Source organism: Mirounga leonina, unplaced genomic scaffold (genome assembly GCF_011800145.1).
Source record: "Mirounga leonina isolate KUSES-001 unplaced genomic scaffold, KU_Mleo_1.0 Mir_128, whole genome shotgun sequence".
Classification (NCBI taxonomy): domain Eukaryota; kingdom Metazoa; phylum Chordata; class Mammalia; order Carnivora; family Phocidae; genus Mirounga; species Mirounga leonina.
The window spans coordinates 13,287,410-13,303,937 of record NW_023270320.1 but is presented as its reverse complement, the minus strand read 5'-3'; the positions used below and the strand labels follow the sequence as shown (position 1 = coordinate 13,303,937).

The following is a 16,528-nucleotide window of genomic DNA, read 5'->3' as shown; positions in this document are numbered from 1 at the left end:
ATGTAGGAATTATCCATTCTGTTGATAAACTGCTGCAGTTTATTTACTTATTTACACATTAAATTAAGGCTATCTATCCCTCTGCCTCTCTCCTTCCTTCCAGTTTGCTGGATATATTCCTGTGATGCAAAATAACATAACATTAAACCTAGAGGAGACATTATTCAAAATATAAATTTCCTGCAGGTGAATTATATGACAAGTCTCAAAGCCAAAGAGAAAGTTCCCTCAAGTACATGTTGACTGGGGTTATCAATTTCCCTTGTCTCCCTCTATTTGCTCAAATAATCAAGAATTAGAATCACAGCATTTGAATGGTTAGGGATCTGATAAATCCTGTCCCTAAAGCATTAAATGACTTGTCCAAATCACACGCTTGTTAAGGTCAGCCAGATTCTTAGGCCAATACTCTTATTATTGCCTGGAACCATGTCTCTGAAAGCTCCGATACTGTACCAAAACCCAGGGGTACTATCATGACTAATCAAAAAAACATATAAAGTAACACTTCAACAGGTAATGACATGAAGGCTGCATTTGAGCAGAAAGAAACAGCTGACCCTTGAACACGTTTGAACTGCATGTGTCCACTTACACGCAGATTTTTTTTTTCAGTAGAATACAGTATATGTGTTTTCTCTTATGATTTTCTTTTTCTTTAAGTAAGCTCTAAACCCAATGTGGGGCTTGACTCATGACCCTGAGATCAAGAGTCACATGGTCTACTCACTGAGCCAGCCAGGCACCCCTCTCTTATGTTTGTTTTTTTTTTTTTTGAGAGAGGGAGAGAGACTCTTCAACAGGCTCCACGCCCAGCATGAAGCCCGATGCAGGGCTTGATCTCACAACACTGAGATCATGACCTGAGCTGAAATCAAGAGTCAGACGCTTAACCAACAGAACCACCCAGGCGCCCCTCTTATGATTTTCTTAGTAACATTTTCTTTTCTCCAGCATACTTTATTTTAAGAATTTGATATATAACACATATATGAAATACATGTTCACTGTTTATGTTATTAATAAGGCTTCAGGCCAAGGTCAACAGTAGGCTATTAGTAGCTTTTAGGGAATCAAAAGTTGCACTTGGATTTTCCACTGTACAAGGGGTCAGCACGCCTAACCCCCAAGTTTTCAAGGGTCAACTGTACTGTCCTGGGCTTTCTAAGACCTTAGCTGACTCTCAGTTATGATGCTAATTTGCAGTCACAAAACTTTGCTTGGCCTTAATTTCTTCATCTATAAAATGACATTCAATAAGATGATCTGTAAGCTTCCTTTATTATTATTATTGTTATTGTTTTTTGTGATAAAGAATACATAACATTAAATTTACCAACTTAACCATTTCTAAGGATACAGTTCCTTAGTGTTAGGTCTCTTCACATTGTTGTGCCATCCATCTCCAGAACTTTACTTCTTGCAAAACTGAAACTATACTCATTAAACTACTCCCCACTTCCTTCTGCTCTCAACCCCTGGCAACCACCATTCTACTTTCTATTTTTATGAATTTGACAACTCTAGATACCTCATATAAGGGGAATCATAAGATTTGTCTTTTTGTGACTGGTTTACTTCATTTGGCGTAATGTCCTCAAAGTTCATCCATGTTGTAGCCTGGGTCAGAATGACCTTTCTTTTAAGGCTGAATAATATTCCATTGTACAGATATACACATGTTATTTATTCATTCATCTGTCAACGGACACTTGGGTTGCTTCCATCCCTGGGCTCTTGTGAATAATGCTGCCATGAACATAGGTGTGCAAATATCTTTGATACGTTTTCTTTTAATGCAAACCATGTAGTAAATTTTTTTGACTGAGTGTTATTAATCCAACACTACCTTCTGATCATGTGAAATTGATTTCCAGAATAAGAAATTAACCTGACAGTCTGTTTAATTTAACAAATATTTATATGTAAGCCTGCATGTTTCTTTTTAAGGCACTTGATACCTACCACTTCATGATGAAAATACCAGCCAGTCTGATCCAATCAAAATCATTATCCAGTGGCAGCTCTAAGGACATACGGCCCAATTCAAATAGCTTCTATGCAGTTCCACGCAGAATAAACCAACTGACCTCCACATGCTTTACACCGTAGTCTTTAATATTCTCAGGGTAGATTTTTTTAAAAGGTCAAGCAAAGGGAAGGGAAAAGGAAAAAAGGACAGAATTTACCTTATCATGCCGTATCATTAGTGATGTCTTTGAGCCCAGAGCGGAAAGAATCCCAGCTATCTCTACAGCAATGTAGCCCGCACCAACAATGACACTGCGGCTAAAATTAGAGATAGGGTTAATATTTTTAAATAAACTTTTTTGGGAATAATTTCAGATTTATGGAAAAGTTGAAAAGATTGTACAGAGGTGTCCTATATACACTCTGCCCAGTTTTTCTGCAAGTTAACATCTTGCCTAGCCATGGTACACCCGTCAAAACTAAGAAATGGACGTTGGTACATTGCTATTGACCATACTCCAGGCTTTATTCAGACTTCACCAGTTTTTCCATTCATTTCCTTTTTCTGCTCCAAGATTCAATCTTGGATACTGGATTGCAATTTTATTTTATTTTATTTTATATTTTCTTAAAGATTTTTTTTTTTATTTATTTGACAGAGAGAGAGAGCACAAGTAGGGGGAGCCACAGAGGGAGAGGGAGAAGCAGACTCACCACTGAGCAGGGAGCCCGGTGTGGGACTCGATCCCAGGACCCTGGGATCATGACCAGAGCCAAATGCAGATACCTAACCGACTAAGCCACCCAGGTGCCCCTCACATTGGAATTTTATCCCTTTGTAGAAGGGAAATATACTTTTAGTTATTAAAAGTTCTTCAGCCTCAGGGTGCCTGGGTGGTGCAGTTGGTTGAGCGTCTGACTCCTGGTTTCGGCTCAGGTCGTGATGTCAGGGTGGTGATCTGGGGGTCGTGAGATCGAGCCCCACATTGGGGTCCATGCTCAGCACAGAGTCTGCTTAAAACATTCTCTCTTCTTCACCTTCTGCCCCTCTCCCTCATACTCGTTCTCTCAAATAAACCTTAAAAAAGTTCTTTAGCCTCATTTCTCTAGAGAGGAAACAAAAAAACCTTTGAAACTAGAGATGATTTTTTAATTTTATTTTTTTGAAGATTTTATTTATTTGACAGAGAGAGACAGCGAGAGAGAGAACACAAGCAAGGGGAGTGGGAGAGGGAGAAGCAGGCTTCCTGCGCAGTGGGGAGCCCAATGCGGGGCTCGATCCCAGGACCCTGGGATCATGACCTGAGCCGAAGGCAGATGCTTAACCGACTGAGCCACCCAGGCTGCCCCCAGAGAGGATTCCTTATGAGTGACCTTCATACCTAAAACGAAAACTGGCAACACACTCACCATGATTCTTCCCTGCTCAGAACTTCTCCTTGATCACTATTCAATTCTACCAATCTTTGCAGTAGGTTATAGGCCAATTAAAGCAAGCCATTTAAGTTATAGGATAGATCTGAATTAAAAGTAGACTTCCTGCATAAGCTTTAGTCTAAGAAGGCATCTTCAACACTAGGTGAATGCTGACAAAGGTCTGAGTCAGTGGTGGAGAAGCTGATCCTGGCCCTAGAGAAATGAGGATTACTTCCATGCTGCAGCCTGGAGCATAAATGCCCCTTAGCTGGAGCTGTCCCGTTTAGGGCTGGGGTTCTCTAACGCTTCAAACACGGTCCTCTACCATTGCTACAGTGCTAGGATAAGAAGCAAGCAATCTGGAAAGAGCAAAGGAAACCTTTCTTAACCACCTTCCAAAGGTAAGGTATCCATGTGGTGAGTCTGCCATCAGAGGGGTCTGGTCTAGACAGAGGACGAAGTGTGAACCCAAATAGCTGCAAGTCAGCTATCTTACAATCCAGGATTTGGAAAGAGAAATGTCTACATAGTCTGGAAGGTATGAAATAGCTCTTCCATCTCGGCCTCCCTCTTTCCTATTATATTTGACCTTTTTTCCTTTCTTGAGGTCATGAGATCGAGCCCCGCTCAGTGAGGCATCTGCTTCAGATTCTTTCTCCCTCTTCCTCCCCTTCTGTCCCTCCTCGCTCACACACGCTCACGCACTCTCTCTCTAAAGTAAATAAAATCTTTTAAAAAAAGAAAAAAAAATGTTCATTCATTTCCTATGTTCCCAGAGTGTTTTGTCCTAACACACATAAATTCACTTATTAAACTTGTATTGCTAGCATTTTAAATATTTTAAAATAAATGATTTTACTTTTATACAGGTATCTATAAAGAAGCTTCTATGAGGGTGAGTCTAGAATTGACTTGTATCATCCAAACGTGACAAGTAAGGACCACATTTCTGGAAACATTCTCACATGTGTCATCATTCAACCCTAAAACCAAACAGGACAGGGAGGATCATGAGGGAAGAAAAGCGCTTCTCTGACGTGGCTGCATGCCCTGCAGACAGCAAATCTAAACAGACTGTGCTTCTCTCGAAGTCAGGAGGGTGCCTGCTCTGAATATCTTCATGGGAGGTTTCCACCGCAGCTATGAAACTCAACAAAGCCCTCTTGCCCGTTTCACCGTCTGTGGCTCCAGGTGAATTAAGGTAAAGGTACGGACAATGGATTATTAGTCACCCTCTGTGAAGGTCTTTATAAAAACGCAGGATTAAGACCTCCAACGGGAGCGGCACTGTTGAGCAATACTGATTCCAGAGCGAGTGCTACTCAGAGGGAGATAAAGACCAGTCCTGAGCCAAACGGCCCCTCCTCTAGCTCCTAGGTATCCTCGCCTATCAAGAGCGAAAGGAGGCTCCCTGCAACCTCGAAAGCCAGCAAGTGGCAGCTTCTTCAAATTGGAGAAACGATCTTCCTCGGTAGATTCTTTTTCTATATATCTAAATCCGTGACATATGTTTACTAAGGTCCTTTGGACAAACACACGTAGAGGACAAATTCAGAAAAGCTCTCTTTTGTGAAAGTGCCAGAGCCTTCATTTATGGAGATTCTCCCTGCACTAGCTGCTTTGGAAACCAGAATCAGTTACTTGAGACACATCATCAGCTGACGCTGTATTAAGGTGAAGAAAGAAGATGGTTTTAGGACTTTACTATTTATTCTTCAAAACCACCATGTATTTGATTCTGGTCCTAAAAACTGTAATGAAAGATCTGAGTCAGGGGGCATCTGGGTGGCTCAGTTGGTTAAGCATCCGGCTCTTGATTTCGGCTCAGGTTGTGATCTCCGGGTTGTGAGATCGAGCCCCGCCGCTGGCTTTGCGCTTAGCGGGGAGCCCGCTTCTCTCCCTCTGCCCCTCCCCGCTCTCTCTCTCTCAAATGAATACATAAATCTACAAGAAAGAAAAGAAGAAAGAAAGAAAGAGAGAGAGGGAAAGAAAGAAAAGAAAAGATCCATGTCGTTCCCTAGGATATTAGTGGATGAGATACCCAAGGTCATAAAGAGAGAAGCAGGTGAAGAAAATTCAAGGAATGCCTGCATTTAACGGCTGGGAGGGGGAGGTAGAAGAAGTGTTAGCAGGAAAGACTGAGAAAGAATGAACACTGAGGTTGGGAAGGAAACCAGCTTACCCAGGCAATTCTTCCAGCTGGAAAAATCCATCACTGGTTATTCCTAGGCAGGCACCTGTGTAGGAAAATGCAATACAGATCACACAGACTGAGCTTTCTCTTGTAAAACGGTATCAATATTTTGTGTAGGACCCAGATGCTTTCTCTGCCATCACATACTGTTTTGACAAGTTTTGTCAAAGTCTCCACTTGGGAACCTGCCAACCCAGTCTTCCCTGAGTGCACATTTCCGTTTTCTCTCTAGAAATAAAAGCAGTGACGACTACCTATTACATTTCTCCAAGGAACTAAGACCTTCTTGGCTCTTGTGAAGAGACCCTGCCGGCTCTGCTTCATTCTCCTGCCCCCTAATGTAGACATGAACCCCTCAGCTCAGCCTTGGCTCTCTTCTGTGTTTTTCTCCAAAGGTTTAAGCCAACTCTCCCCTCGTTGTGGAGGATTTCCAAATATTCCAGTTTTGACCTCCCCCCCAAGTTCCAGTCCCAGATTTCTAACTGCCCTGCTATATAATTTTACTTTGCTTCAAACTCAGTATGTTTAGAATTGAACCTAAACTTTATGTCCCAACCGTATCCCTCTCTCAAGTTTGCCACTTCAGTTAAATGGACCACCTTCCACCAATAATCCAAATGAAATCCTGAGTTGTCAATCGAGGATTCCTTCTCTCAATGCCCCCCACAGTATTTCATCAATTAATAAAAATATTGCACTTTGCCAAATTCGAGGTGCCATGATTAAAGGACACATCCAGGGACGCCTGGGTGGCGCAGCTGGTTAAGCATGCGACTCTTGGTTTTGGCTGAGGTCATGGTCTCAGGGTCATGAGATGAAGCCCCACTTCCGGCTCCACCCTCAGTGCAGCGTCTGCTTGAGATTCTCTCTCTCCCTCTCACTTCCCCTCCCACTTGTGCTCTCTCTCTTTCTCCCTCTAAAATAAATAAATAAATCTTTAAAAAAAAAAGGACACATCCTGATTCCAGATGTGACCAATATACTTTTTTTTAAAATGTGTCCTGGAATCCATGAAATCCAGCAGCTGAGTCTTCCTTCTGAGGCTGTTATGCCTGTTCTCCTTTCTAACGCCTGGGCCACTGCAGTGGCTCAGTAACCGTCTGCAGAACTGAGCTTCCCCTTTACGGGTCAGATGCTGATGCTGGGGTTCAGAACCATATCATCACCTCCCATACATTCTACTGTGACAGCTTTCTATACTGATCTCTCTCCTCTGTGAGTCATTGTCGCATTAGTTTTCTAAAATTATCACTTAGATCTTGTCACAACCCTATTTATAAGCCAACAGTTATTTGACCCAGTTGTCGCGAACTCTAGAGATTCCTTCATTTGACTTTGTAAGTCTCCACAATTGGGCCTAACCGTCTTCTAGTCTCCGCTTAATGAATGTGCCCCCAGAACTTCAGTGCTGGAAAAACTGGTCGAATTGACTGAATGTCTTTCCAAGACATCTTTATTACCCACTGGTTCTTTCAGTCTTCCTCTTCCTCAGCACGTACCACTCAATTTGTGAACCCTTTTCCTGGGAAGTCTTTTTGGTTGATGCCATCCCATAGTAATCTGTCCCACCTGTGAGCACCCCAAGCCTCACTATCTGGAAATAACCTTGGAACATTAACCTTTTATTTTATTTCTTTGCATTTGTTTTTGTTATATGTTTTAAATTAATAAATATATATATTTTAAAAATTTAAAAAGCACAACAGAGCATCTAGTGAAAAGCAGAAGTCTTCCCACCCCTGACCTTTAGTCCTCTCCTTAGAGGGAGTCAGCATGACAGAGCTTTGAGTATCTTCCCAGAAATATTCCAGTGCATATGGACAGTCCCCCTGCCTTTTGAAAAAGATACAAATTGTAGCATACTATACACTCTGTTGCACACCTTGCTTTTTTTCACTTAACATTCAATCTTGGAGACTGTTTCATATTAGGATGCTTATGTCCAATCTTTCAACTAAATTTTAAGGTACCTGAGAACAGTATCTTACTATCTTTTACGGTAGTTGCTCTTGACCTTTTGGGGGTCATGAACCCCCTTTAAAAGCTGGTGAAAGTTTTGGATCCTCTCCCCAGAGAGAACAAAATACATAAATGCATATACACTCAAAATTTCCCATATAAATTGAGGTTGGTCATGGATCTTATGAGGCCAATCCAGGGAGAATACAAAATTTGTATAAGCTATGATCACCGCCCAAAAAGACCTTATAATCTAGTCGAGGAGAAAGATTTGAACCATGTTTCTTATGTAAGAATAAGGCAGTATGTTCATGGCTTATCCCTGTGTGCATAAAATGCAAGAGCGAATAGGACTATCTGAGATTCCTTACTGCTTTAAATTTATAATTCTCTGTGTGAGAGAGAAAACTATGCATACGAAGAAGGTTTAATAGGTCATTAAGTCACATCCACACAAGATTTCACTTCCTTGAACCAAGCAGTAACTACAGAACATGTCTTATAAATAACAACCCATGTGACAAATCCAGGCAGGTGACCATCTCTGTCATGCTGAGAAGGAAAGGAGGAGATTCTTTGCTGATTTTTCTCCCTGTGTTACCTGTAGAATGTATGAGCTTGGAGCTGGAAAAAATACCTTACTTTGCCCCATCACTAGGTACCAGTTAAGCCAATTACATTTAGGCTCTGCAGAGACTTTCTCCTTTGGCCATGTGGCCTTGTCCAAGAGAAAGAACTGGAACAGGCAGATCCCCTAGCATGGCTTGCAAGGCTGAAGACAAGAGTAAACTCCACTTGACTATTAACAACAGGTATTTGCCTTGAGAAGACTCACCGGGAATCTGGCTCTCCTGCGGACGTGAGGGCACACCACCTGTGGCAATCAGGATGTGAGGAGCAGTGTATTTGTTCCCATTGACCTCTACTGTGGGCTCGGGATCACACGTGAACGCTGCGTGGCCATGGATGATTTCTATATGGGACTGGAGAAGGGACCGTGACATTAGCCTGTGCTCAAGATACAAGAAAAACACCAGTGGCAATGTATCAGCTCTTTCCATTTCTCTACAGAGGCTATCTGGATTTGAGGTTTGCTGATGCCAAGACAACTCTGTAACGTCTGAGTTTCGGCAAAACATCTGTTGACACTCACGTAAGGGGATTGCCATTTGGTAGGCCGTAAGAAGAAATAAAGACGCTATCTTGGGCCAAAATCCAGAGACCAAAAAAATATGTGCCAGTCACCTCCACAGGGAGAAACCCTACATCCCTGTCCCCAGGAGTTTAGGGAGAAAGTCCTCCTCACTTGCAATGAAATCACACTGAAGAATGGTGTGTCTGCAGGAGGGACACAAAGCTCAGAAAGAAAAAAGGATAATGGTGAAGGAAGTAGAGGTGAAAGAAGAACACTCTGGCCAAGGGAGGAAAATGCAATGCTTCTGTTTTCGCAAAGAGAATGGAAGAATACCACAAATACCACGACAATTAAGTTCTGCGCTAGAGATGTTGAGAATTCAGACTCTGGCACCCTCCGTGCCAGGGCCTCCCTTTCGGGGAATGAGAGCAAGCGTCTGAAGCCATGATACATGTTATTGGCAAGCAAATGTGGGCAACTTACCAGGACAACGGAATCATAGGAGCTTGATCACAAAAGAGCGTATTTCAACATTTTGGAACATGTTCGGTTCTGATTTAAGTTATTTCCTCCTTCCCAAACAGCTCTCCAGGCCTGCTCTACAGATGACCTGCTTAACCAAGCTGAATCAAGATCAGTGCCAGAAGCCACAAGAAAAACCTCCCTCAGGAGAGAATGGTTTTCCACAGGGTGCTAGACAAAGAGGCGTATGGGTCAACTGCCAATAATAATCATGTGGGGGAGGAACTGATATAATTTTTATTTGCATTTCCTAAGATACTTGACAGAAAGTTTCCCTTCCTATTCACAATTTCTGGATCGACTGTAAGTAATTTCTTTCCCATAAGGTCACACACAGTAAGTTCGACTACACGCCGAGATTTGTGAATATTTAAAAAAAAATGCTGTTCCCTGAGTGATTTTCTAGCTCTTCCGCAAAAGTATTTTCGCTCGCTCCATTTTTTAAAAAAAACTGATGTGGGTGTTTTAGTATAGCACGTGGTGCCTCTATGCTCATGTCTAACGGTCTTAAAATCTCTTGTCAGCAGTGTAGAGGGGACAAAAGGCCCCCAAACACTTCCCTCTTGAATTGGGGATTAAGGTCAGAAAATATCACCTTCCAAAAAAATAAACCCAATGAATAAGAATCAATATAAAAATATAAGAGGTTAGCCATTTATAGAAGTAACTCAACCCTAAAAGTTGGCTTATAAACATGCTGCCGATGAGATTATGCTGGCCCAAATATCACCAACAATCTACTGATCTAAATACAATCTAAGCCCTGCGGAAATCTTAGAAACTGCAAAGTGAAACCACAAAGGCAAATGAAGGGTGGTGGGATGTATGCTGTCAAGAGAAGGACAGATGGGGACGCCTGGGTGGCTCAGTTGGTTAAGTATCTGCCTTTGGCTCAGGTCATGATCCCAGGGTCCTGGGATTGAGCTGCCAGACAGGCTCCCTGCTCAGCAGGGAGTCTGCTTCTCCCTCTGCCCCTCCCCCTGCTCACTCTCTCTCTGAGAGAAAAAAAGAAAAGAAAAAGGACCGATGGATGGTACACCATTTGTCAATGTCTCCAGCAGCCCCGAGTGGAAGGAGTACATTTAAGCACCAAGGCAGAAAAAGCCTCAGATTAGCAAAGGACAATATATATTTGCTGAAGGTAAACATGCCTTTGCCCAATGTTCTTGATCAGACTTCATTCACAAAAAACAACCTTCTGAACCATAATTTGCTCTCTTGAGTACATCTAGCCACCAAGGACAAGGTTGCTGTGAGCAAATGAACAATGGCAGCTCTCTAGCCAGGCAGTACCTCCGATGTGAATTAATAAGCTGGAGCATTGCTGTGTAAATCAGTCTCTTATGTTTTGGATTTCTGGAACTAAGTGGAGGGCCGGACCTACTCAAGGGGCGGCCATTATGAGAGACCCGGTCTACCAATCATAGCATGGGCTGCCCACTCTGTAGAAAAAAAGACTGGCCTCCTGAGTCAGGGACTCGCTCTGGCAGGTCTACCTCAAAATCATTAACTGCAAAAGAAATAAAAGAAACAACAAGAGACACGTGCAAAGGCTATGTTTTTGTCTGGCCAGATGGGTAGCACAGTCCAGCAGAGAATAGCTCCCTCTCCAAGCTCCAAACCCAGCACACTCACCTTGGTTAGATTATTTTGATAGATGGTATTCAGGCGGCTCACATAGGCATCACGCTTTTCCTTTATGACACTGTAATGAAACTTGAGTCAGTACTGAGAAAGAGGATTCTCTTCTTTCAGTTAGTGACTGGGGCATCTGTCCCTGAACACCCCTATCAGCAGCGAATCATGCACACGGAGAGCCGTCAACAAGATCCCTATGAGTGAGTATCTCTGAAGGCAGCTGTCCCCTCCCCTGTGTCCACCTGCTCTGCCATATGTGGAGAGCCCTCATTCTACTCCAGGGAGGACGTTCAGGTGGAATCCACGGTACATAACTTTCTTTCTGCCGAAAAGACAGGAAGAGCTGCTTTGGCAAGTGCCTAGTACTTAGCAGCCATTCAGTAAATAATTGTTGAATGAATGAATTTCCGAAAATCTGAGGGCTCCTAAAAGCTTATGGCAGTCCCTTAAAAAATTAAACATAAAATTGCCATTTGAGGGGGCAGGGTAGGGGGAAAAAAAAGGAAAATTAAAAAAAAATAATAAATAAAATTGCCATTTGACCCAGCAATTTCACTTCTAGGTATAGACCCAAAAGAACTGAAAGCAGGGACCTGTAGATCAATGTTCGCAGCAGCATTATTCACAGCAGACAAAAGGTAGAAACAACCTAGAAGTCCACTGAAGGTTGAATGGATCAACAAAATGTGGTAGGAACACAAGGGAATATTTTTTAGCCTTAAAAAGGAATGAAATTCTGACACGCCACGACATGGATGAATTCTGAAAACATTATGCTAAGTGAAACAAGCCAGACTTAAAAGGACAAATACCATATGAAGTACCTAAAATAGGCAAATTCGTAGAGACAGAAAGTAGGATAGTGATACCAGGGGCTGGCGGGGAGGGAAGATGAGTTCTTGTCTAATGAGCCCTCGTTTCTGTTCTGGATGGTAGAAAAGTTCTCGAAATGAATGGTGGTAACAGTTGCTCAGCACTATGAATATACTTAATGGCCCTGTATTGACAACTTAAAAATACCTACAATGGACTTTGTGTGTCTTTGAAAGCCATTTTATTGAGGTAAGACTGACATACAAAAAACTGTACCTATTTACATATTTACTGTATACAACCTGATGAGTTTAGAGAGAAGCATACACCTTAAAACCAGCATCACAATCAAGGCCACAGATACATCCATCACCTCCAAAACTTTATGTTATATGTATTTTACCACAGTAACACCCTCCCAAAAGAGTTTGCAGCTCATTTAATTATGAAAGAAAAATATTTATATTTGTAAATAGAACCCTCTGAGCATTAACGCTTACCGCCAATTGAATTTACTCTCACAACTTTGAAAGCCGTAATCAACGTGATCGTGCATGAATTCAGAGTGGACAGCTGTGTTCCACATTACCTGTAAAAAAAAAAAATTAAAAAAGGTAGCCACAACAGTAGTATATGAATCCTGAGGAAAGAAAGAAATCATGCATGAAAGGGAACTACATAATAGCAGATAAAAATTATGAACTTTAAAATAAAAATAAAACTAAACATTCTAAAAGTTCAGCAATATGACCAGACAGATGTTGTAAGGAAGCTGCTGAAATGTTGCAGGAAATTATTTCTATTAAATTCCCTACTTTAGGGCGCCTGGGTGGCTCAGTTGGTTAAGCGACTGCCTTCGGCTTAGGTCATGATCCTGGAGTCCCGGGATCGAGTCCCACATCGGGCTCCCTGCTCGGCAGGGAGTCTGCTTCTCCCTCTGACCCTCCTCCCTCTCATGCTCTCTGTCTCTCATTCTCTGTCTCGCAAATAAATAATAAAAATCTAAAAAAAAAAAAAAAAAAAAAAATTCCCTACTTTATAAACTCTGTAGAAGCAGGATGTTATACGCCTCCCAGTCCTTCGGTAAAATGTATTGTTGCTTACCATCCTTGTTTTAAGTTTCAGATTTGTTGAAGCCCTGTCTTCTGTGATTAGTTCTAGGAAATGGAACTGCATCTGTAGTTTACAGTAAAGTGATTTAGAAGAAGCTATGAGATCAAGTTGAGGACTGAAAACCTTAAGAGAATGAATCCCTCTTATAACGTCGGTGCCTATGAACATGTCCTTGTTAAGGACGTGTGTAATTAGACATCTGGAACTCAGCAGTTTGTTGCATCTCGGTGGAATGCAGCCTAAAATCCATAAAGGCCTTTTATGCCAACTGATTATCATGATGACTAAATTCAAGTTGGCATCCAGAACTCTAGATGACAAACTATCATTTTTCTTTGTCAGACAAGCCTGAGACTCCATTTTTGACAAGCCCTAAGATTCCTTCTTTGTACCGTTCTCCCTTTATGCCTAAAGATGAGTAACTGATGACCCTGCTGGATTCTGCTTTTTTTAAATTGAGGTAAAATTCATATAATACAGAATTAACCATTTTATCTGCTAGACTGTTTATCTTAAATAATACATACGAAAGGTCTGTCAATACTACAAAATAAAATAGGTTATTTTAAGAAACACCACTATAGGGGCGCCTGGGTGGCTCAGATGGTTAAGCGTCTGCCTTCAGCTCAGGTCATGATCCCAGGGTCCTGGGATCGAGCCCCGCATTGGGCTTCTGGCTCAGCGAGGAGCCTGCTTCTCCCTCTGCCTCTGCCTCTCTCCCTGCTCATGCTTTCTCTCTCTCTCTGTATCTCAAATGAATAAATAAAATCTTAAAAAAAAAAAAAAAAGAAACACCACTATACATCTTCCCATCATCAGGTACCGTATTTATTTACTTCCGATTCGTATTATATATGATGCTATAGCATCAGACACCCTCTGGAGAAGCTCTGTATGAACTGCATTGGACTTCCAGGCTCATCCTAACTTGGGTAGGAGCAGGCCCATCCATCTGATTCCTTCTCTACTGCTGCCCCACTACCCTTCCGGAGGAGTTACTCCAGGCTTCAGGCTGTTCTAGAAAACAAGAGGCAATTACCAACTGGTCTTCAAGAATGCAAAAGCACTTTGAAGTCAGTAGAGCCCTATGAAAATATAAGGTAAATGTCCTGCACATGTGATCAGAATAGAAGGAATAAATGAAACATAATATATGAGAACAAAATACTACAAATTCAGGCTACTAGGCCCAGATAATATTTTTAAATAATGAGGTAGCACCAGTCAACGGATTTACTACCATAACTGGCTTCAACTACATAAAACCACCTTATAACTGATTTATGTAATTCATGTATCATAACTGCATGACTCCAATTAGAAGAGTCCAAAATCTAAGACCAAAAGGAAAGAAAATAATTGAGGAAAAGTGTCCCACAGTAAAAAAGAAACTTTCCTATGATAAACAAACAAACAAAACCCCCCCAAAAAACAAAACCCAAACCCCACGTACTTATACCAAGGAACAGATTATAAAAAACCCTTCTGGCATTATACTCAGGTATGTGTCACTGAAGAGATTAGGCATATTTGCTTACCTGTTACCAAAAAAATGCCAGTTTAGAAGGTAATCTCAGTAACAAAAGGTTTTAAGTTTAGGAGTATAATATGCTTTGAAAGCACATTCCAATGTGGAGTAAAATGATTTGCCGGTATAAACCAAGAGGCAGCTTTGGAAATAAGAGTGGCCATTTCTTCGTCTTTCGTCACAGGTGAAGGACAAGTTCATTCAGTGTGCCCGATACCACAGACACTAGGAACGAAAACCACCACAGTTGTTAAGAGAATCCATGAGGCTACAGAATTAAATGGGAATACTTAAGAAGATTCCATTCAGGGGGCGCCTGGGTTGCTCAGTCGTTGGGCGTCTGCCTTTGGCTCAGGTCATGATCCCAGGCTCCTGGGATCGAGCCCCGCATGGGGCTCCCTGCCCTGCGGGAAGCCTGCTTCTCCCTCTCCCACTCCCCCTGCTTGTGTTCCTGCTCTTGCTATCTCTCTCTCTGTCAAATAAATAAATAAAATCTTTAAAAAAAAAAAAGATTCCATTCAGTTATTTAGATTGAGCAAAAGCAATCCTGTGCAGATGGTCCAGTCCTAATTACTGGACCTAGATATAATCTCACTCATGCACTCTAAGCTAATAAATCAATGCATTCGTTAATCAAATATGTAAAAGGAGTGTGGAAGGAAGAAGAAATAAAAATTCTACCTTTTTGGGTACACATCCAACATTCACCTAGGGGGGGAAAAAGGACAGATTTTAAGAATATTAAACTCAAATCATCCCACAAACCTGCAAGAAATGAACCCCAAGCATCAACCCAGGAGACTTCCTTAAGTTCTATGTCACCTTCTACAGTTACTACCTTTTTTCTATTACGGAGTTGTTAAAGATAGGTTCTTTTTCTTATACGATGAGGCAGAGAATTTCATTCGTCAGCATCTTCTCAAGAAAAACAGTCACTGAGAAAGAGACAGAAAATAATTCGATATGCACAGGGCTACGCAGTGCAGGGGTGGTAGAGGTCAGGAGGTGGCCCAAGCCTGAACTTGCACAGAACCCAGAAGTCTGAAGCAGAAGACAGTGGCAGGAGGGAAGAGGACCCACCCGCTGAATAAGGGCAGTTGAAGCATCTGAGCAGCTGCTCCAGAGGATTTCTGGGAAACTTATTATGCCATACGCTGGGTAAAACCCTCAAAATGCCCCTTTGAAAAATTCTCTGGCAGAAATCTACATTACTTTTCAGGACCAAAGGAAAATGAAGAATCAAGCAGTAAGGTTCATCCATGCTATTCTCTATGTGTACATATATATGTATGAGTGCATATATATGTACATACACATACATGCTTATATATATCCATGCTTATATACTTGCTAGAGACAGACCACAAATTTGATTCTTAGCCTTCTAGCCGCCAAAACACAAAGGAAAACACAAACGGTTGTAAGATGTCACATAAAAACCAACCAGTTGTTTAAGAAAGCAACTATTCGTACCCCTCAGACTAGAGAGAAATTCTTCCCAACAGTCCCTGTCGACAAGCTGTGATATATGCTTACGTACAAATTTTTGTTTCCATCTGTTTATTTCCTTTCGATCACATGCTAAAATTTGTAATATGGAAAAAAAAAAAAAGTTGGGTTAAGAGTAAGATTAATCAGGGGGCGCCTGGGTGGCTCAGTCGTTAAGCGTCTGCCTTCGGCTCAGGTCATGATCCCAAAGTCCTGGGATCGAGCCCCACGTCGGGCTCCCTGCTCAGCGGGAAGCCTGCTTCTCCCCCTCCCACTCCCCCTGCTTGTGTTCCCTCTCGCGCTGTGTCTCTCTCTGTCAAATAAATAAATAAAATCTTAAAAAAAAAAAAAAGAGTAAGATTAATCAGAATATAGACCATAATATTGTACTATAATTATGTATGTGATAAATATCATTACATGGACAATCATATTATATAAATGTATCACAGTAACATGCTGTACACCTTAAACTTACACAAGTATTACATGTCAAATGAATTCAGTAAGAAAATTAAAAGAGGAAGACTGATTAAAATGAAGAAATGTGTACTTGGATGAATGGGTAAACACTCCGTGTACCTTAGAGAGGAGCCGGTTGCAGAAGGAAAACTACATTGACCTCACTCTTTTGAAGGGCAAGTTAGAGACCCCTTCAGCCCTGGAAACCTGTCATGTAATGTGTATTCCTGACTCCCTTCAATCTTATAAATACTGACTGGGAGGTGTTGGTGACATCTTGGCAATTACA

The 16,528-nt window shown here is 41.7% G+C and overlaps 1 protein-coding gene across 2 annotated transcripts in view; it reads right to left on the bottom strand.

Moving 5' to 3' along the window:
* GSR (glutathione-disulfide reductase) overlaps positions 1-16,528 on the bottom strand; it is a 40,691-nt gene that overhangs the window by 12,312 nt on the left and 11,851 nt on the right. Inside the window, exons 2-7 of one of the 2 annotated variants that reach the window (XM_035004085.1) lie at positions 14,971-14,997; positions 12,149-12,237; positions 10,833-10,902; positions 8,376-8,523; positions 5,570-5,624; positions 2,190-2,289 (exon numbers count right to left, since the gene is read on the bottom strand). In XM_035004085.1, the coding sequence (XP_034859976.1) occupies positions 2,190-2,289; positions 5,570-5,624; positions 8,376-8,523; positions 10,833-10,902; positions 12,149-12,237; positions 14,971-14,997 (489 nt within the window). Of the gene's footprint in view, positions 1-2,189; positions 2,290-5,569; positions 5,625-8,375; positions 8,524-10,832; positions 10,903-12,148; positions 12,238-12,752; positions 13,370-14,970; positions 14,998-16,528 lie in introns of those variants that run through there. The other variant, XM_035004084.1, reaches the window with a different exon arrangement.